This window comes from Pseudopodoces humilis, chromosome 3, assembly GCF_049639895.1.
Source record: "Pseudopodoces humilis isolate 2021_Gansu_Grassland_sample_001 chromosome 3, ASM4963989v1, whole genome shotgun sequence".
Lineage (NCBI taxonomy): Eukaryota > Metazoa > Chordata > Aves > Passeriformes > Paridae > Pseudopodoces > Pseudopodoces humilis.
Window position 1 is genome coordinate 22,003,438 of NC_142202.1, and position 26,207 is coordinate 22,029,644.

Genomic DNA, 26,207 nt, shown 5'->3' on the forward strand with positions numbered 1-26,207 from the left:
TTTCTTTGAAACTTTAATCCTTTGATTAAGCAGCAAGCATATCACTCTCCAGGCAAACACTGCTTAAAACAAACCCTACCCCCCAAAACAGGACGTGCAAACTGTATGCACATATTCTGCAAAGCACACAATAAAGACATTTTGCTATGTACATACTTATTTAGTACTACAAATGCTAGGAGTTCCCTACTGTGTGCTACAGTGTAGGTAAATTAAGAAATACTACCCTACCTACCTCTGACCCTCCCTCCCCCCTTCAAATACAGCACCTTTGCCCAGTTATAGAATATTTAAACAAGATTAAATGGAATTACAATGTACTGAACAGTTTCATAGCAGTTGGTGGTGGCCAACTGTACTGTAACACCCAACATTCTGCCTACTGAAGTCTATCGACAAGAGACAAGACAAAAATTAGCAGATGTACAATACACACACCTGGGAGACTCAATGCTTGAAAGTAAAAAACAAGCAAACAAACAACAAAAAACCCCCCAAAAAACCCAAACAATAAAACCCAAAACCCTGAAGATGAATCTTAGCACTGTTAACAATTACACTGTAAAAATGTACCATCTTGGTTTTGTATTGGTTTTAAAGACCAGAGAGCAGCCAGATTTGTGTGTAGCTGGTAAGGGCACATTAAGGACTTGTGACGCCCAGAACACAAGTTTCCATGACCAAGAATTCCTTGGTGCTTGTTTTAAAATTCTGCTTTACTTAGACTGAGAGTCATCTGATGCTCACATAGAGGCTAAGCACCTACTCTGATGTGAAAGCAAATTTGTAAAAAAGACCTTTTGTACGACAACTCAGCACACCAGTGAGTGACCTGAAAGAAAAAACTCTGAAGTTTGAGCTGAGAATATTTTAAAATGAAGAACTAAAACATAAAGGTCAACATTTTAACTGCAATCCAGCTTACAACTATCAAACTTTAACACTAGATTTTCAAATGAAATAGAATCTGATTGTACAAGAACTTCCCTTTGCACATAAAAAAAGGACCTGGTAAACTGATCATTAGACCACCCAATTTATCTGTGGGAAAAAAAACAGCTAGGGATAGCGCATCCCATTTGCATAAAAAGTCTCATTTTAGTAAAGGGCAAAACTAGTTAATAACAAAATGGAGTTAAAAAGACTTAGACACCATTTCAGCTAAAAGCAAAAAAACCTTTCCAAATAGTATGACACTCAACATGAATATTATTACATAATCAAGAACATATTTTTCAATAGCTTAATTCAGATCACACAGTTTCAAACAGTGCTACTCGTATTTGGAGCCTGGTTTATTTACTTGGAGGGTAGAGGCACCTGCTTTTGCAAAAAAACAAAACAAAACAAAAAAAACCCCACACCCCAAAACACTGCTGGGCATCAATCAAGGTTTCAGATGAGAATGCAGTAAAATGAGTTTCTTTCAAACTCCTATAATTTGGAAGCAATATTAATATCTAAATGCAGATTTTACTGAGTCAATAATATAAACAAACACCCTCATCCTTCCCCCTCAACTCATGTAATCAACTTTACCAGAAATATAGTAAGAGTCAAGAGACAAACACTTAAGACTGGGTTGGCAGCAGGTAACTACTCTCATGATACTCTACCAATACCACCAGCCTCTACACTTCCCTCATTAATGCTCAAGCAAGGTATCAGTGATCTAGCATACATGAATTGCAGTCATTCTCAGAGGAATGGAATTTTACTGTGCTTCCATTAGAAGAATTAGAGGAATAACAAATTAAATTAATGCTTCTTGCTAGACGGTTCTGCTCCTGTCATTGCCCTGGGTGGGCTGCCACTCTATCCTGCCCAGCAGCAAGAAACTGGACTCCTGCTTCCAGTTAAATTCCATGAGTAGAACACACATGAGATTTAATAAATTTGGTACAATAGCTCACTGAGTCTTCAGAATACTCTGAAAGAGGAGCACTTAATAAGCCATTACCTTTTAAAACAAGCTAAGATGTTCTGGGGAAAACATGAAGAGAGAACCTACATTTTACAAGTGTGTGAAATGCTTCTACTGTTATCTAAACAGGGCCAAACATTCTGAACCTAAAGCCATTATTTTCTTTCACTAAAAGGTAAAAAAAAAAAAAATTAAAAATTCACACACACAAAAAAGCTCAACACTACATTTAAGTCTCCTACAATATTATCTATTTCTAGATTTGCCAGACCACCTTCCTGTAATTAGATGCTTGACTATAAAGAACTGTAATAAAATAAATAGAGTAAAAATCAGTTAAACAAAATCTTGGTGTGTTGAACATTTATTCATTTAAGAAGTTACTTCCTTCAACAGTTATTCATACAGAGGAGGGTTGCAGCGTAGGCATTACTCTGCTGTACAAGTCTTCGGCATAAAAATATTTTTATACAGGTGGTCATTGACGTCATTCTGTTTTCTAGTTCTTAGCTTGCTCCTCCGGAAAACTGGTCTGATACCTGTGAAGGCTTGCTCTTTTCTCCCCTTCATTATTTGGAAAAAAAAAAAGTACATTGGTACATTTTTTCAAATGTGGGAGTTAGCATAATTCTGCTTTTATTTCTTCAGTGCAGAGTGGACTGAGATTCTGTCTGAATTCCGATGAGCGAGGGTGGCTGCTGGCCACTGCCCGCGGTCAGCACGGGCCGGGGGTTGAGACGAGGAGGCATGGAATTAGCTGGGCGGATGAGCGGGGGAGGAGGCTGGTTTAGGGTCGGCCGCGGCTGAATGAAGCGCGCCTGCTGCTGGAGCGGCGGAGGCTGGCGGTGCAGAGCAGGAGCAGCGGGAAGTGCTGGACGAAGTAACGGGGGCGGCTGATTTAAAGTTGCCATGGGAGTGGCAGGTGCTGGAGCAGATGCCTGTGCTGGAGGTGAAGGGCCTAAACACTGAGTGGCCGGAGTGCTTTGTGCCTGCACAAAGGACAAAGACAAGACTGCGTGAACAGCCATCCCGGCCAGGACGTGATGCAGTTGGGCTGCCACTGGCCACTACACAGGAAACAGCATTTAAAAAAATAAAACCAAAGAACTGAGAAGTTACTGAAAAGAAATCACCAACCAAAAACATTATAAGACAGCAGAACTAAAAATATTTATGAAGCAAGTCTTCTTCTAGAACAAGAAGTGTATTTTAATACTAAAACAGTAACGTGATCGTCATTATCAAAGGTGCAGTCCTGCTCCCAGCTGGTTAACGACATTGGCTGAAGTTCTATGCAAGCTCATCATCATTCTTTAGAATGCGGTTTGCCACTCCACACCAGTTAACCTTATATTTTATCACTACATAAAATGCTGTTCCTCAACCCATGCTTACTTATTTCTGGTACACAAAACACACCTCATCTTCTTCATCAGTGCTCTTTCCTGATGGCACATTAGAAGTATTTTTTGTGTCCTCCCCTAAAGCAGAAGCATCACCATTAGAAGCCAGGGTTCCTTGTTCCGCTTCCCATTCCTGCAATACCTCCTCTAAGTTAAACCGACGCCTGTAGTTTACAAAGAAGTTCTTCACTTGGCCAACAGTCTTGTTGCCAATTACATCTGCAATAGCTTGAAAATCTTTACCATATTTTCGGACACCTGGAAGGCAAAGTAAATAACATAGCTGTGAAGAATCAGTCAGACACAGCTACGTGTGATGTATTTATAGAGAGAACCTATGGGACCTGCAAACGGAGGACTCGCTAATTAGGAGAACTTCTCAATTAGAAGAAGGCCTCCATTTCCATTAAAACAAAGTAATTTTTAATAGCACAGCTATCAACATACAAATCAAGAACTTTATTAAAAAGTCATTACCCATTCTTAAAAAATCCTGGCTTACTCACCGACCCTCTCAACCTCAAACCACAGAGATCTAGCCTCTGACAAACACAGTGAATCTTTCAGCGTGTTCACAAAAAGGGCAGAAGCCCAAGACCAGCCCAAGAGGGGAGGAAGGGTGACTGAGCGTGTGTGAATGGCTGTAAACAGAATAAAATGCTAGAAATATCAAGTGACAAACACTGATAGCTCCTACAGGTTCCCTCCACACCAGCTGCATGCAGATGGTTCTTTCCCACAGCCAGTGGGGTAGGAGTGGCAGAGGGCAGAACAGGAGGCCTGAGTTCAGCAGTATCACAATATACTGCTCATTCCTGCACTTGTGACATGCTCTACTCAGGCTACAGAGAGCAACTGGCAAATTTGATTAAATCCCCTTCTGATAAGCAGCATGACAGGTGATCTTTGCATTGTTCTTTTAATTAATTTTTGTACTGACATCAGTAGTCACTTTTGTTTATGAGCATTTCAAGAGAAAATCCCAACACATTTTAAATACTTCTAAAATTATATCTGCATATAACAAAAAAACCTGAGTGCAACATTCCATAGTTTTTAACTTAAAATTTGAATTATAATAAAAAGTATATTGATTCTGTTATATTTAGGGTATGATTTCTCCTGCTTAAGGAAAAAAAATCCTCAACCTCTCCCACCTCCTAAAACACAGCTTTTAGCTACACAAAGTATATTTTTAATTACAAGTGTCAAAAAGCTTGGAGACTTGAAGGAATAAACCAATTTTGTTCCAGAGTGAATAAACAGAACTGTTTTTTTTTTTTCCTGTCAGTTATGCGTGAGCAAATTACAATTTGACTTCTTCTGTGAAGCTCCTGATAGTTAAACTCATTTGGAACATATTACAGTTCTTAGAGGACAGGCACTCTTTCTCATTACAGGAAAAGAAATTTATGCCTGATTTCATGCCTCACTTCAGAAAATGAAGCAAAGTGTTCAGAAAGAGAGTTGTTTCAAACTGAAAGCTATGTTCCTTTTCAACTTAATTGTGAAGAGTGTGACCTTCAGTTTGTTCTGCTCCTCTCCTTTCTACTTTCCTCCTTATTAGGTGCTTCTGATGTGGTAATGCACGCTCCCTGCAATTTAAAAGAAAAGTTCACCTCCAGGACAGTAACAAATTCTGTAGCTGAAGCTGATGTTTCAGCTGTCAAGAACCCAGCTACATTATTTAGTGTCTTTTTCTGGGGTGTACAAAAGAATACAACCCTTCGGATTGCAGGGACCTTGGAAAGATTTCAGAGCCACGTGGGAGGGCATGGATCCAGGCAAAGGAAAGACAGGGCTTTGGCTCTGTGCTTTATCAGCTGTACAAGGTATCAGCTATACTCCTTAAAAGCTGGGTGTACCCACGAACATTGCCTCCAGTATTTTAATATTCTTTGTCTGCCCTACCATTACCACCCTTACTGATCTATAATGAACATGAAATGTCCATTGCAATATATCTAAACATCTGGTACAATTAATCAAGTGAACAAGGCGCCCAGCAGAACAAAGCACATTTCTATTAGAAAACTAATATAGACTTTTAGTGGTTTCAGCCTTTTCTGTTACTATGCTGGCTACACTTCTTTCCTCCCTTAATCTGCAAAACAATTGAGCCTGCTGGTTATCTTCAACTCAGGTTGTCAAAAAAAGGTCTTAAAGCCTATTTCCAAGCAAACTGCTTGAAAACAAGGTGTTCTTGCCTTCACTGAGAACCCAACTCTTAAAAAATAAATCTAAATAAAATTTCCTTAATTCAGCTACACACAGCACTTATTCATTTTGGATTATTTTCAATGTTATTACTACCACTCTATCACAATGATGTATTAAAAGTCTTTCAAGCCATGTAAGAAATAGAGAAAATTCACTGTGTCTTTATGAAACTTTGATGTATAAGGTGATGGCATATCTCTAAGAGCTGTTGCCAAGCCACCATCCCTGTCAAACTGGTGCATATTACTTAGGCATCCTTATACAAATTCAGTGCTAAACACCCCCAAATTATTTCTCACCTGTTCAATCCCTATTCAATAAAAATAATTTCATTAAGCTGATGAAGGTGAAGCTCAAAAAGGGTGACTGCACAGCCTCACTTCACATGTATGAATGGTTTTCTCCCAGCTCATTTGAAAGCAGCCCAGCTCACAGGAATCCTTCAAGCTCTTCAGAACTTCACCCAGCTGCAAAGGTACACTGGAACACGTGCATGCTCTTGATTACAGCAATTCATCTCAAATGTCTCTCTTGGAGAAGCTCATAAATGCAACTTTGATGCTGTTTACACTGCTTAATGTTGTACAGCACAGCAAACACAATATTAATCAGGGTGCAAAGCAATATGATACAGCATCACAACGAGGCAGAAATAGTTAACGGGAGCTGCAGTTCCACTGTGATGGGATTACAGTGCTCCTGGCAACTATCTTATGTAGAGTTAGATTCTGATTTTCCCAGCTGTTTTTCCCTGTAATGCCATGAAAGTCATGTGCTACTCTTCAATGCAAATTTTGTTGTCTTGAACAAATGTTAAAACATTTTTGCAATTACATTTTCAAGGCCAAGATGTTAGTTTGAAAATATGACTGTGTTTATACATTTCTGTACATAAAAGTTTGTAATTTGAGAACACTAACTGATGAACTAGTCCATTACATTCAACAACTATTCAAAGCTGCACTGTTACCTGATAAATTATACTGCAAATATATTGACTCAGAGATCATAAATCTGAGTCCACAACCCCATTGCAAGCACACAGACTGCTTTTAAGATTACACACAGCTCTATTTTAAGACAAATTTTCTCATTACCTCTTCCATAGTTACTGGCAATCCCTTAAGATTAGCCTACAGATAATATGTTTCTTCATGTTTACTAAAAACAGTACCAAAATTACATTACTGCAGATTATATTTACAATTTCCATGGTTAGATTTATTGTTCAAATTCAAGTGAACAGATCGTGTACCACCTACCTGTTTAATGCTTATGATTTCTGTAAAATTACTACAAGCATACACCAAAATATACCAACACATTTAATAAAATAATTCCATTTTCAAGTGTACAAACTAAATGTCCCAATGTTCAAGTCAACTTGCAAGTCCATGCCTAATGCACATTATAGAAGCTTTTAGTAGAGCAACTGTGGATGCCTTCTAAAAACAGTCAGGAAAAACACTAAAAACAGTCAGGAATGGCTCCCTCATACCTAGAGTCTACTACCTCAAACAATTGCTTTGAAGCAAGAAATCAGGGTCCTTAGCCTGAGGGATTGGAGGTTAATATCTACAGCACTCTCATTCCAGGAGGGAGAGCAAGCAGTAAGTAAGGGAGGGATAATTAGAACGCTTTGTTCTTGTCATTAGGGTTCTCTCATCTCCATTTTATATAGTGCCAAGGAAAGGGGACCGCAGAGGGAACAATACATGTAAGACTGCACATGTCAATGAAGAGATTTCTTCCAGAAGGCCTGATTTCTCACCCCACCCTTAAGGCTGACTACCTTTATAAAACATAGAACCATCCCTAGAGACCAGAAGACTAGATTTCCTCTCCAAGGAGTCACCACCAACCCTCACGCTCTTTTGCTCAGGCTCTAGTTTATTTGTCTTGTCAGAGTGCCATAGCTTAATGAAAACTGAATGTATTCTCACCACTTCCCAAACTGTTGCTTAGTGAGAACTCCAATAACTAAACTATGAAAAGTCAAGATGGTTTGAATCCTTTCATTCTAAGGCAGGCACAATGACTCTGGATTTTCCCCACTCTTCCAGCAAGCCTTCTACTTACTAGACTACCATATCAGAGAGGCATCTCCTTCAGTTGCATCTGGGAACAAAATACTGAGGTATTTAGCAATAGTGAGAGAATGAACATAGGACAGAGGACAGTTTGGAGATGCAAATCCAAGCCTGAGGCATGTAAGTTGAAAGGCATGATTTAAGACACCGTGTCTTTCTGCATTTCCAACCATACTTCAAAATAACCTAGCTTTAGGTTCAGTCATCTGACTAATAAGTAAGTTCCAGATATGGCATACCAATCAACTGTACACCGATATCCTGATCCATTGAATGTTTTATACTAAAACTCAGTATCTCATTTTCAAGGTGAAGAATACAGAGGAATAAAGCAGATAGTTATAACCAAACTATTATCTTTTTAAAAGATGATCCACATAAGTGAGTTAATATATGCCTTCAAGACAGTATCTCCAGATATTTCCTGTCCATGTTCCATGGTTTGGCAGTGCATGCTAATACAAGAGTCAGTTTTCTTTCATGTAAATTAAATAAATGCAAGTTAGCTGTATGAATAACCTGCCAGAAGATGCTGGGTTTTTAGCCCAGTAAGACTGATAGTCAAGCATCCATATCTAGCTTCAGACCGTTAAAAGGCCTAATGGGTCTAAAGGCCATTATTCTCTCATGAACAGAGAATAGAAACGGCAAAGCAGATTTACTTCTGATTTTTCCTACTTTAGAATACTAGAGATGTCTTAAATGCTTCATATTTTATTACTTTAACTATTGCTCTAGTCTTCCACATTAGAGAAATTCATGTAAAGTGATTTAGCAGATGATTGAAGAGACTTACTGGTACTAATACAGTTGTTAAATCCTGCTTAGCTTTTCTCTTTGAAATTTAACATGGGTAACAGAAAGCCTAGTGTTGCATTGTTTGAATAAATGCCTTAAATATTCTCAACAGTTTTGCTGCTTTCTTGGTGACCAGATAAAGTTTAGCTTTGCATTAGAGGGAAATACAAATATAAGCCTAAGCAACTCTTCAAATCCTTTACATCAGATTTCAACTTGCTGCTACTATTAACATACCTTGTACTGCAAGAAGCTGCTCTTCTGTGGTCCAACGGGCATTGATTTTCTGATTAGACTAGTAAAATTAGAAAAAAGGCACAAAGATCATTAAATTGTTTCAACAGCTGCAAAATATCTGAGCATCAATGTGTTTTACGTGCACTACATCTTGCAAAATAGGTAAAAACCTCTTCCCTATAAACCATAAATTTGCAGCTCAAGATTGTTTTCATGCAGAGGAAATAGTGTTTACGGATTGGAGCATAAAACTATGCCAGCAGTTTTTCCTCTGTTTTATTGCAGTTTTTAGCATCAACTGTATAATAACTTATGCACAAACTAATGATCTTTATGCAGACAGAATTTCAACTTATAGTAACATTTATCTAAACTATTTGGTCTTGGTGTTTAGAGGATTTTGCATTCATATTATGTTTCATATCCAAACCTTTAAAACAAGCAAAAACAGAACTTCAGTAGTAATAGATCATTCATTTTAGATGCCAAAGTGTATATATAGTCATATTTTCACACAGAACACCATTTATTACTGGCAATCTACATTACCTGTTTTTAATTCAAAAAGCCCCCATGTATCAGGGCCCAATTTCAGCTTCCTATTGTTGTAAACAGACACGACATTTCAGTTTTTTCTGCTTCTTTTTTCAACCAGGTGCCATAAAAAAAAGCCAACCACCAACTTCTTTTAAAGAATCTAGACTCCCCACTACATGTAATTTAATGGATCCTTTTTAAGTTGCTGCTGTTGAAGCAAAACACATTTCTGCAGCTTCCTACCAATGTAAGTGCAAGGCCACAACTTTCAGTGTTTATTTTGATTTACCTCAGGAGGTTTGAATTCTTCAATCCCGCCTTCCATTTTCTGTTTAAGTGCACTGTTTACTTGCTTAGCATTTTGAACCTTGGTCAAAAACAACAAAGTTAATCAGCTCCACAAAGAAAGTTGGTCACTTTACACATTTATCTTCACTAGGATTGCCACAAGTGTACCTCCTAAGTTAGAAAGAGAAATATTATGGTTTAAGGCTTCACTACTTTTAACTGTTTCAAAAAAACTTAAAAAAACCAAAACAAAACACATCACAGTTTACTATGGAGAAAAAAAATTAAGCCAGTCTTTCAAAAGAACAGTTTGTCTGAAAGAATATTAAAAGCTGCTTATAACAAGTAATTTTTATAAGGATGCATAGATTCTTGAAGAATTAAGAATATCCTAGACACAAAATTTCATTCTTAGAGATGCGAGATGTATTGCATATATTAATTCATTAACTTCTTCCTTCTAAAAAAAATAAATTCAGGAGATGTTTCCAGTTAGTTCCTTCTGACAGATGCTTTTTATTGACCTGAGATCATTCTGATTTTCTTTAAGGGGAATTATTAAAATGATTTTAAATATTTCTTAGTTTATAAAAAGGATAAACCTTCAAAATTGTACATATACATGTCTATGAACCACTTAAATCTGACATTGATGCACATAAGGCAACAGGTAAGAAAATAGTTTTGCATACTATGGTGCACAGCTATTACAAGGGTTCTTAAGTATGGACACAAAAGCAGACAACTCAGTGGGAGATTCCAAAGGCTGCATCCCTGCAAGAAAAAAAAAAAAAAAAAAAGAGAAACACAACCTCAAGGCTGTAACTCACCTACACTTAGGCTAAAGAGTGAAACCCACCTATGCTATTTAGACCCAGACTCCTGCTGTGACAGAAAGAAGCTTATTTCTCCTGTAAAAGAACATAAGGGAGCAAAAACCCCATGAAAAAATTCTTTATTCACTCCATGATTTTGCCACATGGCAGCTCTATAAGGAGGCAAAAATTCCAGAAGATAAGCCTTGGCTCTGCAGCCCCATCGCTCCTAGAAAGCAAGCATGCACATAACTACTGAGAAGCTGAATAATTACATGTTTCAACTTTAAATGCCAAAATTTAATTTCTTCATGCAAAGGATGCAGGCAATTTTCCTCTTAAAGGTGGAGACTAAAAAGCTTTTCTAAATTTAATAAGAAGTAGAAAATGTATCAATTCAAACAGAGAAATAACTAGGTCCATGATTTCCACAAGCCTCCCATACTTTCACACTATGTGGGAAAGGACATCCAGGAAACCAGCTACAATTCAAAGCATAATAAATGTAACTTCCTCTGCTCCATTGGTCTCATTTTCACTTTTCAAACAAACACTTCTAACAAAGTAAAAAAAAATTCAAATCAAATGTGACTTTTGATTTTTCCTGTCCCCAAATCTGTAGCACTATTTTAATGCTACCCTTTTTTTCATAAGTAAAAAGTCATCTTGCTTCATTTTATCCAAAAGAGCAGATGAATGTAAAAAACCAAAAACTGAAGAACAGCTACTGTCCAGCATTTGTGGTGATAACTGTGGAACAAAATGAGGAAGACTCACATTAAAGAAGTTTCAGAATCTTCACAGATAATCTTCAAAACCATTACAATCAGAACAATCTGAGATGAAATAAAAAAAACCCAAGACTAATAACCCATGGTACCTGTCGCTTTAACGAGATTAGTTCCATATCCAGCTGTCTAAGAATTGTGTTGGCTGCATTGGGACTACAGGAAACAGCTATCACATCTTCCTGGGTCAGGTACATGCCTTTTGGTGGACGGCATTTGGAACGCTGGGAATGGTGGCGATGCTGCAAGCTCTGATACTCTCTTCTACCCAGACCTATTTTGCTGGTCTGAACAGGCTGATCATTATTGCCCTTTAATTTACAAGAAATAAATCATTAAAGAATAACAGTATCTTGTGTACAACTTTACTAAAAATAATGAAGTATCAGATAGCATTGTAATGTCATATTTATGACAAAACTTAAGCTAACATCCTCCTTTACACACAGCATCCAACTACGCCTCGCAGAGGAGTTGATGGAACATGCCAGTCATCTGCTGGATAAGCCTGCATTAGTCTAAGAAAGCTCAGTTTTCAAAACTTTTTTTTAACACAGCCACAAATACAGTAAATGTTACGGAAATCCCAGTCTGAACATTGTGAAAGAAGATACATAATATACATGTATGTATCTTGTTTTTAAAACAAATAATCAGTGACTACACATTTCTGATCTTGGGCAAAGATTAAAGAAGAAGAATTGCAAAGTCAACCAGGCCAGGCAAGAATGCAAAATGACATTTCTCCCTGCTGTCAGCACTCTACAGTGTTTGGGGGGACAGGGAGGGGCTGACTTGAGACTTGGAAGAGTAAGTATGGACATGCCCCTGCAGTCATAGCATGAGCCTTTGTTATTTGCTTCTTTGGAAAGGAAATGAATGGCAAAGAGGAAATGAAGTCTTTGTTTTGATATGTTTGGACACCTAAACATTTCAGCTTTGTCTTCAGTTGGGATTGCTGCATAACTTCTCCACATGTATATGACTTGCTCAGAGCAACTGAGTAGCTTCCCTATAGCCCAGGAGCAGAGATACAAAAATTACTTTCTCTGCAAGGGTTTTCTAATTCAAAGCAATGCTTAGTACTAGAACAGAAAGAATTCAGTCTTTTCCCTACTTCAAGCAGCTCCCTACTGCTCGTCCCTGCTGGCATCCATGCCTGTTTAAGAGGAGGTGGTCATCTGATTACAGTGACTGCAAAACCAAATGCAGCAGCCATTATTAATATTATCATTATTATTATTTTCTGTAGTAGTAGTACAGAGCAGCAAACAGTCTTGTTTGAGTACACTTGACCTTGTGCCACATTCTCTTCCCCAGCTAATACAACATCTTATCCAGCTCACAGACTTCATAGAGGCCACTTAAGATATCTGTTCTTCCTTGGAAAAATGATGTAGAGCCTTACAGTTTTGACATTTAAAAATTTCAAGGTTAAGTTTACTTCTGCCCTGTTTATACTTATTTGGGTTTTGGTTCTGCATTGCTCTTTTGGTATGAAATTGAAGTTCCTGTGTGTTCAATCTGGATTTAAAGTGAAAATATTCTCTCTCAATTTTTTCTTGCCAAGATAGAGAGTTTAGGTTAGATCTGTTTTATCTGGTAACAGAAAGTTTCCATTGCTCTGCGTGTTCAAACAGCCTACTCAGTTTATATTTTGCTTAGGAAGTGAAAGTACGCAAATCCTCCCAGAACTATTAGATGACAAAATTATCTTGTGCAGATCCAAATAGCTCATCAGAAACTACAAACCTATTTGTCCTGTTCCTAGAAGTCTATCAATAAACTACTTGCATTCTGGACTGTATGTCATGCTTCAAACTATAACCAAGTAAATTGAGCAAAACAGCCCCTATTTAGACACAGCTAAGGCCAGTCATTAGATTGCAGGGACATTGTTAGCACAACATAAAAGTAAAAAGGTACATTATCAGGCCATGTGACATTTCAAGTACTACAAAACATCCCCATGTTAAAAAAGCAATCTCAAACTCTTTCATTGAAAGGGATAATTTTCCTTTTTTTTCTCCAAGGCCAGTAGATAAAGGGATACATTGAAGGTCACTGCAAAGCTCAGAACAGAAGCTAATCTTATTGGTCTCTTACTCAATATTATTTTTGTGAAAAGTGCATAGTTTTATTCATCATTCTAGATACTGCTTCATGGGAGTGCTGAAGTTTTGTATAACCTCTCCTCTCACTCTTGAGAAGCATGAACTGGCTGATTTAGGAAGATCACAAATGCTTAAAGTTGATCAAAGAAACAAACACACACTTTGTGTTTTTCTTGTCTTGTTCATAGATAGCTTAATGTTTACAACAAGAACTCAAAAAACGCCTAAAAATTGAACATACCCTGAACACAGCAGTCATTGGTAAAGCCAAGTGCTCAATTAGGACAAAAATGTTTTTCCTCTACACTTATTAGCAGAAAGCATCTCAATAAAACCACATATTAGTTAAAATGCATCAACTCACTGTGGCTTTGAACAAACAACAAAAGTTGTTCTTTGAAAAACGTAATTTAATTTTAAAATTCAAAGAAAACACTTTGATTCAAATAATTCACAACCAGTAAAACTGTAAACATACTGATAAGACTGAAGGAGGGCAAATACAATCTGTTTTATCAGGTTGTGAGAGGATACATCTCAAAAACTGAAGATCTCTCAGGACACAGTGGAGGTAATGAGACATTTCTGCATTTCTGGCATTTACAGCCAGAAAATGGCAAAAATATAGAATACAATTTTGTTTCAATGAGAAGTCATCAAGACCTTGACTATTTAAATGCCCTGGGAGTTCAGCAGGGTGACATCTAAACCTCCATACTACAATTCACTCTTCACAGTAACACATTCACTGAAAACAAACAAACTGACATTCACCATTAAGTTATCTGTTACCTCCTTTTTGGCTTCTTTTTTGGGATCATAATCGCTATCATTTCCATCCATTGGATGAGCTTCTTCTACATCATCATCGCTAAAGACAGATTATAAAAAAAGCTTGTCACTATTTTACTTTTTAAACCCAAATGTAAGTATGTACCAAGATAAGAGAGTTTATCTACTTGAATTTACCTATTCTGAGTATATGGCATCTCAAAATTATTTGTAGTTTTCGAAAGATGGCTGTTACAAGCATGATTTCCTATATTAAATTCCAGTAATTATTAGGATAAACAAGCAATCCTAAACCATAGTTTCCAAGTTACTTTAAGCAATGCTGGTACTGCTGCCAAGAATTTTGGTGTCACCTTTTTTCCAGTCAACCACTTGTGCCAGTGTGAACACTTATGTGGCCAACTATATACCAAGGCTAGAAATAACCTTCCATTTGCCCCATTAGTTTTAATAGAGCAATTTTCAAACCACTACAACAGGTGAATAAACCCTTGCTGAAATCTGTGGGGAGCATAGGACATATGATGGGAAAACACGGGACTGCTTTTTCACCAACGTGCTTAAAATATAGCAGTTTAGGGGAGGGAAATGAAATCTACTGAGTTAAATCAAAGAAAAAAGATTAAAAAGAGAACAGTCAATTCAGAGCCTAATCCAGTCATTCTGAAAATATAATTTCTGAATAAATTAATGCAAGAACAAACTTTTTAGTTCTTACCAAACTCCTCCAAACTGCTATATTAAAAGCAAACTAACTTTAGCTTGTATTTTTTCAGCAATAGAATCACTAAATAAGCATATGAACTTTAGATAAGTTATTGAAAATAACATATAATTAAAAATACCCCTTTTGCCCCAGTGATGCACTTTTCTATAGATATAAAATTACAACTTCCAACATAAATAGATTATGTTAGTTACACATGCAACACATATCACCTTTTAAAAAGTGCAAGTTAATTATTAAGTATACCAAGCACAGTAAAATTTTAATTTCATAGTAACTGTGAGAAATGTTATTCCTTTCTTTGCAAGACAACAAAACTACTCTGAGCTCTAATTCTCTCTGACTGATAGCACTTCTAAGTCTCCTAAAAAAAGATTTTATATAAAGTTTTATTATAAAACAATGCATAGGCTCTCTTACTGCTTCAGCTTCTTACAGTGGTTGAACTTTCAGTTTTAGTTCCATATTAATTAAAAAAATTCAAACAAAAAGGAATCCCAACCCTCCCACATACCCACAAAAACACTCTTCTGCACAGACAGTAATAGACTTCAGGATTTAAATCCTTTTTTTTTTTTACAATTATCCATTAAAACACTCCCATCTCCTATTACAACTCACACAGACTGGAGTGATAAAGTTCTTAAAGCACAGGTCCCAAACCCCTTGCTAGAATCAGAGGTATCACAACAGGGGTCTCAAACCTGAAACACATGGCTCTCACTGAAACAATAGCTAGAAATTACTCCACATCTCTACTTAGGAAAATTTCAGTCTTTGGTTATCTACTTAAGAACACAAAACTCACCTGTCACCTTGATTATTTCTATTAGCTAGTTTACGAGCCTGACGATCCATCAAACTTGTCCTAGAGCGAGTTTTTTTCCAAGAATAGTAGTATTTTACAAGGCTTGCAATGGTCTTGTCTGGGAGCTAGAAGAATTAATCAACAGATTAACACTTTCAAAATTTAAAACTCCACACAGATTTCTAATTCTGCTGTTTATAGCCATCTTTTAACAATACTTTAAATGCATTGATAAGACTGAAATGAGGGATGTATTTCATATTTTTAAAAAAGGGAAGAAGGATTCTTTTCATTAGAGTTAAAAAGCTGTATATCCAAGAGACATGAGGAAAATAAATGAAATCTTATATTCAAGGCTCTTCCTGAAGCTTTTACACAGAAATCAACATGAAATTTTAGCCCAACAGGAGCCTTTGTTCTTAATGCATCTGAGCTGTTTAATGCTTCTGATTGAAATATTACTTTACCATTTGCTGGATCCTGTGAAAGCTCTTTCCATGGAAGCTAAATGCTTGTTCAAATAGGACTTTATCTTCAACTGTCCATTCATCAGGGAAAGGAGTGAAGTTAGGGAGATCCGCAAGGGACTTCTCAATATTGTGTTTATGCCAGAACAACATGCCGAGAGCCTTTGAAAAGAAATAGTCCCTCTTTGGATTTAGTCAATTTTCTAAAACGTTGAGACAAGTTAAATAAAAACAGGCAATTTATTTGTTCAAAATTAAATTTGACTATCAGAATTCCTTCTCAAAATGTATTTACAATTTTATTGGCTATTTACTATAGGTTACAAAATTCTCTTTGGAGACAGTAGGCACATCTATACTTTATTAATGGTATGAAAGCCAGACAATTTAAGGTTGGCATGGCAGCAGTAATTCTAGAGCAGCACAAGCTAGGCTGAGGGGCTCAAATCTGACCTGCTTTCTTACTTTACAGGCATATATCACCTACACAGTTCCTTACAGGCCTTTATTACCAGCCCTCTCAAAAAAGAAAACAAAAATACTTTTCAGTAGCCAGAGGATCATCCAAAATGCAAGTCTGAAAGTTCAAAGTGAGAGTGGTCTTTCTACAACTCTTCAATTCACAAATAACAGCACGGCCACTTCGTCATGTGAACCTAATAAGGAATGGAAATTTAAATATACTTTCTAATATCATTTAATTTCTCGGTATTCTTAAAGAATTTTATGTTCATTAGACTTTCTGCCAGAGAATCACTGGCAGATTTGATGCCAAGATTCGGGCATGGGAATTGGGCAATGTAACCCACTCAGTTTCAATCGTACAGTGCAGGCAGACACAATTGCCAGGTGTCTCTCCAACCCCCTGATTTCACATCTTCTGACAATCTGGACACAGCAAACCTCTGCTCTTGTTAGAACGGCAAGTGACAAGCACCTCTTGCAAAGAGAATTTCAGTTCCACTGTGAGAAATCCACAAATGTTTTGTACCAGAAGTTATTTTAGAAATCCATCTCCAGGAGACTTGAGAGCCATCAGTTCCTCCTCTTGCCTAACAGAAGTCAAGGCATAAAGAAGCAACACCAAACCACAGGTATATTCTGAACATTTTAACATCGGCAGCCTCTTTGTCAGACAGCAGCTGATGAGCAAGCTTCCATCCTCCAAAACTTGATCATACAACTTCTTTTCAATTGTACAGCAAATATTTTTTTTGCAATACGTAAACTCACTTTTACATAGATTGGTTAATTTATAAAGAAATTTGATACAGAACTACATGCAGACCAGCAAAGTTTTATCCTTACTTTTTAAGGAATGGTGACCAAAGTTTGTTAACTAAAAAGTGAACTTATTTGTTACCTTCAAGAGTTAAAATTTGAGTCTGTTCTCCTGCCTCTGAAAAATCCCACTCAATTTAGGTTAGTTTGCTTTTTTTTTCAATATGAAATAAACCTTTTCAGTGCCATCCCTACCAATTAATGGTTCAAAATTGTATTGTATTTGCATTCTAATGTTTAACTTTTAATTTGTAAGCTGCTTCCCTACAAAACTCTTTAGCTAAATATACACACACAATTGCATGACATGCCCAGTGTATCAAGAAACATACCAAACCTTTCAAAAGTGCACATTACAAGCTGAGCATGTCATGAAAACAAAGAGCTCAATCTTTTGCAGAGAATCCAGACCACAACTGTATGCAGATCCATTTAACTGCAGTGTTTGCTGCCGTGCCTGAAGAGAAACAGCGTTAATTAATGGTAATCAAGGGGAAAAATAAAAGAGTTGTGTTATAGTTTTATATTAAAAAAAAATCCTTTAAATGAGCACTCTCATTCCACAGCACTTACCTGTTCCACATTGTATCCATGTTTTTCCTTTGCTATTGCTATATATTCATCCACTGTAACAAAGCAATGTCAGAATTATTCTTTAATACTTTTAGTTCTGCTCTATGACAGAATTAGCCATCTAACATGGGAAAAGAGTCTCTCCATGCTTTAACACACTGTATAGTCCCAGGTCCCCCAAAATGTTAAATATACTCACAGCTTTATTAATAATAAATAAACCCACTGACCATTAGGGAACATTTAATTTTATAAACTTTTTACACAAGCTAATTCTGCTTTCTTTCACATTTTTACTACAACAAAACCACAGATACACATAAGTTATTTATTTATTTAAAGCAGAAACTATCTGGTTATTAAAAGGCTATGCCTTTTTTGGAATCCCTTCCTGGGTTAGTTTTAAATTGAACTACTTCTACTGCTCTTATTCCCAAACATGTTGAAAACTAAAGCAAGGAGATCCTACATCAATGATTATGCATATTCTCAAGATTACTATAGCTTTCGCTAACCAACAGGGATTTTAACTATGACACAAAGTCAGTTTTCAACAGAAAGCATGAAAACTCAATAATTAGATAATGAAATTAAGGAATAACATTTTAAAAATCATATTTAGTAATAATAGAACCAGCTTACAGTTAAACACTTTTCCTAATTTTGAAATTGTCTTATTTATTTTTAAATTAAACCCTCTTCCTATTCACCTTCTAGAGCTCAAAATTAGGTGGCAACTAAATAGTTGAAGGGAAGTATGATCAGGAAAAGGAAATAATCATATCCACCTTATTCAAATGGACAATGGATATCCTTGCCATGCACTGTTGCAGCAAATAGTTAATTATACTTCAAAGGAATGAAAAAGGTGTTTAACAATCACAGTTGTATTTTATTTCTAACTGTTCTGCAGTAGCTGAAGGTGCCATTCCCTCAAATGTAGAGGGACACAAATCTCTAACTACTGGTACTAGATAGAAACTGTCCAGGGGATGAGGTTCTCATGGCTGCATCCTCAAAGTTTACTCCCCTATTATAGTTGGGAACTTCTAGCACAGTATTAAACTAGATTAAACAGATAACTGATCACATTTTGTCAGATTACTCCTGTATTTCAGGTCACTTCTAAAGGGAAAAAATGTTTGCTTTCTCCTTCTGTGACAGCAGTAATAATTTTCCCTTGAAGTAGGCCTCAACAAATCTTTTCTAAATTCATCCACTGCAACTCCTTCTCCTAGAAATTTAAAGCAGTAAGTTCCTCGTGTTCAGATATTTTATTCTTTAATTAATAACGAAAGGTTACACAGGCAATGATGATGATAATACAGAATAGGCAGTTTGACTTGAAACAAAGACTTTACTAATATAAGAGAAGGTCATCTTTCCTTTACCTGGAGTTCTCTAAATAAAGAAAAAGAGAAGCTTTGTGTTTAATTATTTGCAGTTTCACTGTGCATAAAATAAAGAGCAAACAGGCACACCAGAAACATTTAGTTTACTTAAACACACAAATTCCTAAGCAGGCAACGACTTACACTTGGCATCGGGAATATTATGATATGGAGACCATACAAGCATTCCTCCATTATCTTTATCAGTGTATTTTGTGGCACCTGTAAGAAAACAAGTAACTCTCAGTATTTATTTAATAATTATGATCTAGAGAACAACTATGTGACAGTTAGCAAAAGCCAACCACAGTAAGAAGTCCAGCTACTAAGGAGAGGGAAAAAAAAAAAATAATTGATTCAAAATTATTTCCTTAAGACATCAAAAGACTGAATCTGAGCACTATTCTTAGGATGTTCAACTAAATATTAGACAGTATCCTGATTACCACAATTAAACCACTGAAGTGCACTTCTTAAGTTGGAAGGAATCCTATCTAGTTTGGTAGTACTATCCTAACTAGTAGTTAGTATCTAACCCCCTTGCCATGGGCAGGGACACCTTCCACTAGACCAGGTTGCTCAAACCTCCATCCAGCCTGGCCTTGAACACTTCCAGGGATGGGGCGTCCACAGCTTCTCTGGGCAGCCTGTGCCAGTGCCTCACCACCCCATAGCATGGAATTGCTTTCTCATATCTAAATCCACCCCCTATAAAGTTGGTAAGGATGCAACTTTGTTCTCCTGAAGTTTGATTGTCCATTAGTACTCTAACATTTATCACTATCATAGGACTACTAGGACCTACTGTGGTCAGTTAGGCTTCCTTCAAACAAACAAACAAAAATAGATAAGAGCTAGAATTCAGTCACCACCACTGATCCCTTTCAGCAAGAAACTGTACTAACAGCTATGCCAGAAACCATTCTGTTCATCTCTCTCTAGATTTCTCTAATTTTGCAATTTTAGTATTCATAGCCAAGCAAATTGCACAGCAGTTAGATGTATAAGTAACTTTTGGTTTTGGTTTGTTTATCTCCACCTCAATGTAGCAAGGGAAGCAGTACAAATTATCTAACCCATCAGGACAGAGTAATACTGATGTAAACACTGAAGCATTAAATCAGAGCATATGACTTTTTAAAACATGCTGTAAAAGAAAACTCCCTGATACTGTAAAAGCATTAATTCAGAGTCACTTTCCATTACTATTTCACAAATGTAGTCTAAAACATAAGGCCCCTTACAATCTATTTGTTTTCAAGTTTCTCTAGCTAAGAAATTGCTCAACAATTGGATTTATATCTAATGTCAGTATGAATTCCCTGAGTAATCACCCTCAGAGGAACTTTCTTTGCATCCTTCTTGGAGAAGAAAAGCTTTTTTTGTTCAGTGAAACAAGTAACTTTTCAATCCATTTTAAGCTTACACACTTTTTATTTAGGCTCTAAATCTTGTTTGAAGCAAACAAAAAACCAAATCCAATGCTTTGGAAAAAAAGATCAGTATAGTGCTTTCCCTTTATGTACAATGTTTTGTTGCTCTTCCCCCTTCAGTTTGGCAGCGTTTTGTATTTGCTATCATCTCTGCAATCTTGATCCATCACAACTGTGAACTTGAAAACATTTAATTAGAAAACCTAAAAATTCCTGTACCTCTCCAAAATGAGATGTGAAAGGCAGATAACCTCAATGCAGCATAAACTCCATAACAGGTTAAGAATGTACATATACTCATAAAGTACCCGTTTCAAGGCATAAGAGCTACTAAACTCGGAAAGGTTTTTGGTATACAAGAACAAACTCCTTAATGTAACATCCCACTTTAGCACCAAAAAGCATGACATTTTTAGTCATTAGGAATGCAATACTTCATGAAGAGCAAGGCATGTTACAGGCACAACATTTCTCTTGTACACTGTGATTTTATCACAAGTAAATGACCACTATCCTGCACTTCATTCTAATTAAAGATGAGGAGAAAGAAGGATCACCAGAGAATATATTAGAATCTCAGGTTATGAGGAAAAATGTCTAAACTTAAGATACCTGCAGACAAGTGGCTATCGTGGATATTATCAGGTAGTGAATACTCAAGTACTAAAGTGAAAAAAAAAATTCATTTCAGAGTTCTTGTGCCTGCAGGAGACCATGTATATGGTCACACTACCCTACTGAGGTGCCACCCTCATGTGACAAACAAGCAACAACCACCAGAACCTCCCTTTTCAAAGCAGTGCTGTGTCTCCAGCAGGAATGAGACATCTGCTTCCACTCAGGTGGCACCTTCACACTGCCAAAAGAAAAGCCAGGATGACAAAGGAATAATGAGGTGCATACAGGTATAGCTTGAAGGAAGGAAGGCACCTTGTCCTCAGCACGGGATGTCCCTAGCTGTAGGACAGGGATCCCTCCATCCCCATATGCAGGACCATGACCTACCCTCCTGAGAACTTGCTGCCTGTCCTTTGTACCCCAAGCACTCAAGCAAACAGCCCTAACCCCCAGAGTGGCTGTGTTACACCTCAAGGCATACAAGGGAGGGGGGCTGGAAATACCCTGCAAACATGATAACCAAAGTGTGTTAGAAGAGTTGTAAGCAGTAAGGAAGAGAAGGACCAAGAGCTACATTTGAAGAATGACAAGTCTCCCTCTCCCCAAAATACACCTTGAAGCCACTGAGGAAGAGGTTTAAGTACTTCAGCTGCTGCACCCCTCTGCCAGTAGCAGTTAGGAAATGCAGCCAGCTGAAGATGACCAACAGGCACTCTGCATCACTTCCAGAACAGGGAAATCATAGCAGCAAACTGACCCTCTCTAAATTGCAGCTTCATGTTGGAAGTTAGGTACACATGGCTGGTACAGCTCTATACAGGATCCCAGGTACTGAAAATGAAGTGATCATCCAGGTGTATACAAGACACAGTGAGGGCATTGTGGGGCAGCGTGGCAATATAAAAGTATGTTGGTTTCCAGCACAAAATGTACCTTCCTCTGCTTAAGACTAAGCTTCCCCACACCATTTAACAATTTCAATTTAACAGAGCCTCTTTTCCTATTAGAGGACTGAAGAGAGAAAAGTTAAAAACATACAGAGAAATTAGTTCCTAAGTGACCTTAAATGGTATAAAATATTCTTCTTGATAGCCCCAACTCCATCCCTGAAGAGAGGGTAAATGGAAAATTAAGTATTTCAGCATTAAGAAAGAAAAACTCACAGTAAAACCATTGTGAAGTCTAAATCTGAATAGAATAAAACTTCTCTAAGCAGTTATCTGTGGATGACATGACAGGGTGGTGCATTCTGTACCATGATTTTCAAAAGAATGTAAACAACCCACAATATAAGGATAGTTTTGTATCCTGCTGGATTTCTAGGTGGGCCAGAAAGTACAAGCAGAAAAATTTTTACCAAGAATATATAATACTATAGGAAAACCAGGAGGAGGAGACAAAAATCTGGAGTGCAAGAGATGGTATGTTAACTCAGTAAATTAGATAAAGTAAAAATCCCAAGTTTCCTTATTAAAATTGTTTCTTACAGTGACAAAATCACTCTCATCACTGTAATATTTGGTGACAATTAAAAACACTACTTCCCTTAAGCTCTATCTGAAAGTTTGCTTGTAAAAAGAATATGGTGTGGAGAGGGGCAAGAGAGTATATTTAAATTAACTTCTCATAATTGTTGCTTCCAACCACAATCCACTTAGAAACAGTTGCACTTTTTCTTTAAAAAAATAATCTTGTTTTATACATAAACTAAGTTTACAAAAAAAAAATGTTTACTGCCATCACATTAATCATGAATATTTTGTTCCTCAGTGTATTGTTGTAGAGCATTGCTTATGGCTATTTTTCAAGTCAGGCTAAGTGAAACCCAAGGACTGGTATTATTCCACTCAGTATTCTGTGGGTTTATCAGGGCTGACTTTGTGTCTTAAAGTTATGTCTACTTTCATCCATCATTGATTCTCTTCTCCCACCTATTTATTTCAAGGGGCTTAAAAAACAGCATTCAAGAGTACTGTGAATAAACACACACGCTAAAGTATCTGATAAGCCCTCAAAAAAGAGCATTAGAACAATTCCAAGAAGAAACATAATTAAAGATAATCAAATATAGTGCCATATCCATATATGCAACCTAGAGCTAAAAAGATTATTACCTTGCTACAAAAAAGTAACCAAAATGTAGCTGTAAGAGCAAGGATTTTTGTCTCTCCTCACTTGTCTCTAAGAAATTATGCCTCAAAACTCATCAGAAAAAATAAACAAACCTCAACCAAAAAACCGAAGAGATGAAAGAATGAGATCTTGCTGGTAGCTCTTCAGATAACTAATCTGTTAACTTGGTAAGTGCCGTACTTTTAATTTGATGGACTTTTTAATTTATCTTGTAAGACTTAGGTGTTAAAAAAAAATCAGGACCTTCTCGCCCTAATAAGCAAAATACACACACCAAGAAGGATAATACCTCATAATAAAACATTAAGCCTCTAACTCAGGAGTTATTAAAGAAACATTTCTATTATTAAGGAAACTGATAGGGTGAGTATATTTTAATCCCAGTTATTGGGGAAAGAGGCATTAATTGAATACCATCCCCCAGAAACACAAGCTCTAAAAAGCCTTGTTATATGAGAGCATAAAATTAGTTCTGTAGTTACTAATGTAATGGTACTATTGCATATACAGTTTACAAAATTAAAACCACAGAACCTCAATTGTCCTACAAGGGCTGAAGAGTTCTTTTAATCAAAAGAAAAACAAACACTAGGTGTTTTTCTACTTCAAGTGGCCTGTGGGAAAAGCAAACCCAGGCTGCAGGTTAGAAACCATCATTTTTATCTGTGTATAATTTTTATGTAAGCAATGTAAAAGTAAAAGGCGAAGACAATTAGCCTTATTAACAAAGAGACCTAGACTGCGTGCTCCTTCCTAGGGGAAAGGCATTCCCTTAAGGCAAGATCACGCATCCATTTAATCCCACCCTCGCGCTTTCCTTCCCCCAGCGTTTTCTTTGGCCGGTGGGGACTTGCGCCCATCCAGAGGGGCTCGCTCCAGCCTCGGGAGGCACCGTGAGAGCAATCCTCTTCCGGTAAGAAATCATCTGATACCCATGGAGCCTGCCTGGAGAGCAGGAAAGTAGACAGGCTTCATCTGACCACTACAGCAGAACTGCTGAACGCTCCTGTGGTCTCTCTGCTCTGTGTAGTAAGGCACGGCAGCATTCTAGCAATTAACTTGCTAAAGCTGAGTACCAGGCTATGCGAGCGTACCCATATTCCTCGGGGCGGGGCTGGGGGGGCGAGGAAGGCGGAGGAGAGCAGCTCAGCCTGCCACGGCGGGGCCAGCGAGGCTACTACAGCACACAAAACCAGGAGCAGGAGTTTCCCACCGAGCGCATCTTCCACCCAGCGCCTCCAGCACGCAGCCAGGTCTGCTCCGCTTCCGGCAGGGCGCATCACTTCCCACCCTTGCCCGACATCCATCACCCCATGTCAAATATTTTTTATGGTTATCGGTTTAAGAACACGGAGAAAAAAAAAAATATAATAAAGCTTTTTCTGTTTCACCGCCTCCCGCCGGATACCCATAATGCAGCCGATAACGAAGTGAGAATCCCCCACCGCGACGCCCCCCGCCCCCGGAGCGCAGATGCTGCCCCGGCCAAGCCTCCCGCCGCCGGCACCGGATCGCCGACACAAAGGCTCAAAAGCACCATAAATACAGCCCCGCGGCCGCCGCCGCCGGAGAGCGCCGGGCGAGCCCGCCCCGGCAGCGAGCCCACCCCTCCCGCCTCTGGAGATGTCAGGTTACAGCCGAAAAGCGATTTACCGGGCTCGAAGTCAGGAATGCGCGCCTGGTATTCCGCTCCGACCCTCATTCCTACATCTGCAAGGCAAAGGGGGGGGAAGAGAAATTAAGGGCTGGAGCGTCCCCGGGCGCCGTCCCAGGCTCCCGCCGTGCGGCGGGCGGGCGGGCTGGCGGGGCCCCCGCCGCGGCCGTGCGGAATAAGCCACCTCCTCCCCCCGCCACCCCCCCGCCCACCGCCGCCGCCGCGGATTAAGCCCCGACGACCGCCGAGGAGGGGGCAGGAGGAGGCGGAAGGGGGAGTTTATTCCAGCGGAACAATGGGGACGGCGGCGGCTCCCGGGAGACACTCCCTCCCCATCGTTAAGTACCGCGGGGGCAGCCGCGGGGCCGCGCCGCGCGCTCCCGGCCCCCCGCCCCGCACACGCGCGGCCGCGGCTCGGCCGCAGCACGGGCTGAGCGGCGGAGGCCCGGCACCGGGAAGGGGGGGGCGGGGCGGCCCGGCTCCGCGCCCCTCCCCCCCCCTCCCCCCCCCCCCTGCCGCCGCTGGCGGGGCGGCCCCAGGCCCGCACCGTGCTCGTCGCCACTGTCGCCGCCGCCGCTCTCCGGCTCCGAGTAGTGCCCGTTGGAGGGGCTGCTGCTCTTGGCGCCGTTGGGGGCTGCCCGGCTCTTACTCCCCAAGAGCCCCGCGCCCTTCTCCATCATGCCTGGCATGCCAGGGCTGGGAGCGGGGGAGAGCGGCGGCAGCGCTGCCGGCCGAGGGGGGGGAAGTTAATACGGAGCCGCCATGTTGCCCCCCCCCCGCCCCCCCCTCGGGCACCTCCTCCCCCCGTCCGCCGCGCCCCCCCTTCCCCCGGCGCCGGGAATCCCTCCGCGCCGGCCCGGCCGGATCTCGCCGAGGGGCGGGGACGGTGCTGGAGCGCCGGCGGCGCGGCCGAAGGAAGGAAGGAAGGATTTCTCTCGATGCCGGACCGCGGCCGTGCCGCGGGGCTCTCCCGGCCGGCGGGCCCAGATCAGAGAGGGGACTATTTCCCGGCGGCGGCGCAGGGATCCCGGCGGGCAGGTGTCGCCGCCGCCGGTGGTGCCGCGGTGAGGGGCGGGAGGAGCCGGGGCCGCGCCGGGGCCGAGCGGGGACAGGAGG

The 26,207-nt window shown here is 39.3% G+C and overlaps 1 protein-coding gene across 8 annotated transcripts; it reads right to left on the reverse strand.

Annotated features, from left to right (window-relative positions):
* Positions 1 to 25,864, reverse strand: RCOR3 (REST corepressor 3). 8 transcript variants are annotated; one of them, XM_005523356.3, is made up of 12 exons: positions 25,639 to 25,864; positions 25,091 to 25,147; positions 19,398 to 19,475; positions 17,863 to 17,915; positions 16,009 to 16,170; positions 15,542 to 15,666; positions 14,007 to 14,085; positions 11,193 to 11,411; positions 9,499 to 9,576; positions 8,673 to 8,730; positions 3,344 to 3,585; positions 1 to 2,913 (listed from the first exon to the last, which is right to left on the reverse strand). In XM_005523356.3, exons 1-12 carry the CDS (start codon positions 25,778 to 25,780, stop codon positions 2,569 to 2,571), a joined length of 1,638 nt encoding a protein of 545 aa, XP_005523413.2. In that variant the 5' UTR covers positions 25,781 to 25,864; the 3' UTR covers positions 1 to 2,568. The 8 variants fall into 8 exon arrangements, with proteins under 8 accessions (XP_005523413.2, XP_014108414.2, XP_087908768.1 ...); XM_014252939.2 differs by having other exon boundaries at positions 13,989 to 14,085; XM_088052642.1 differs by lacking the exon at positions 25,639 to 25,864 and adding an exon at positions 25,304 to 25,383 and having other exon boundaries at positions 13,989 to 14,085.
* Between the last annotated feature and the right edge of the window lie 343 nt (positions 25,865 to 26,207).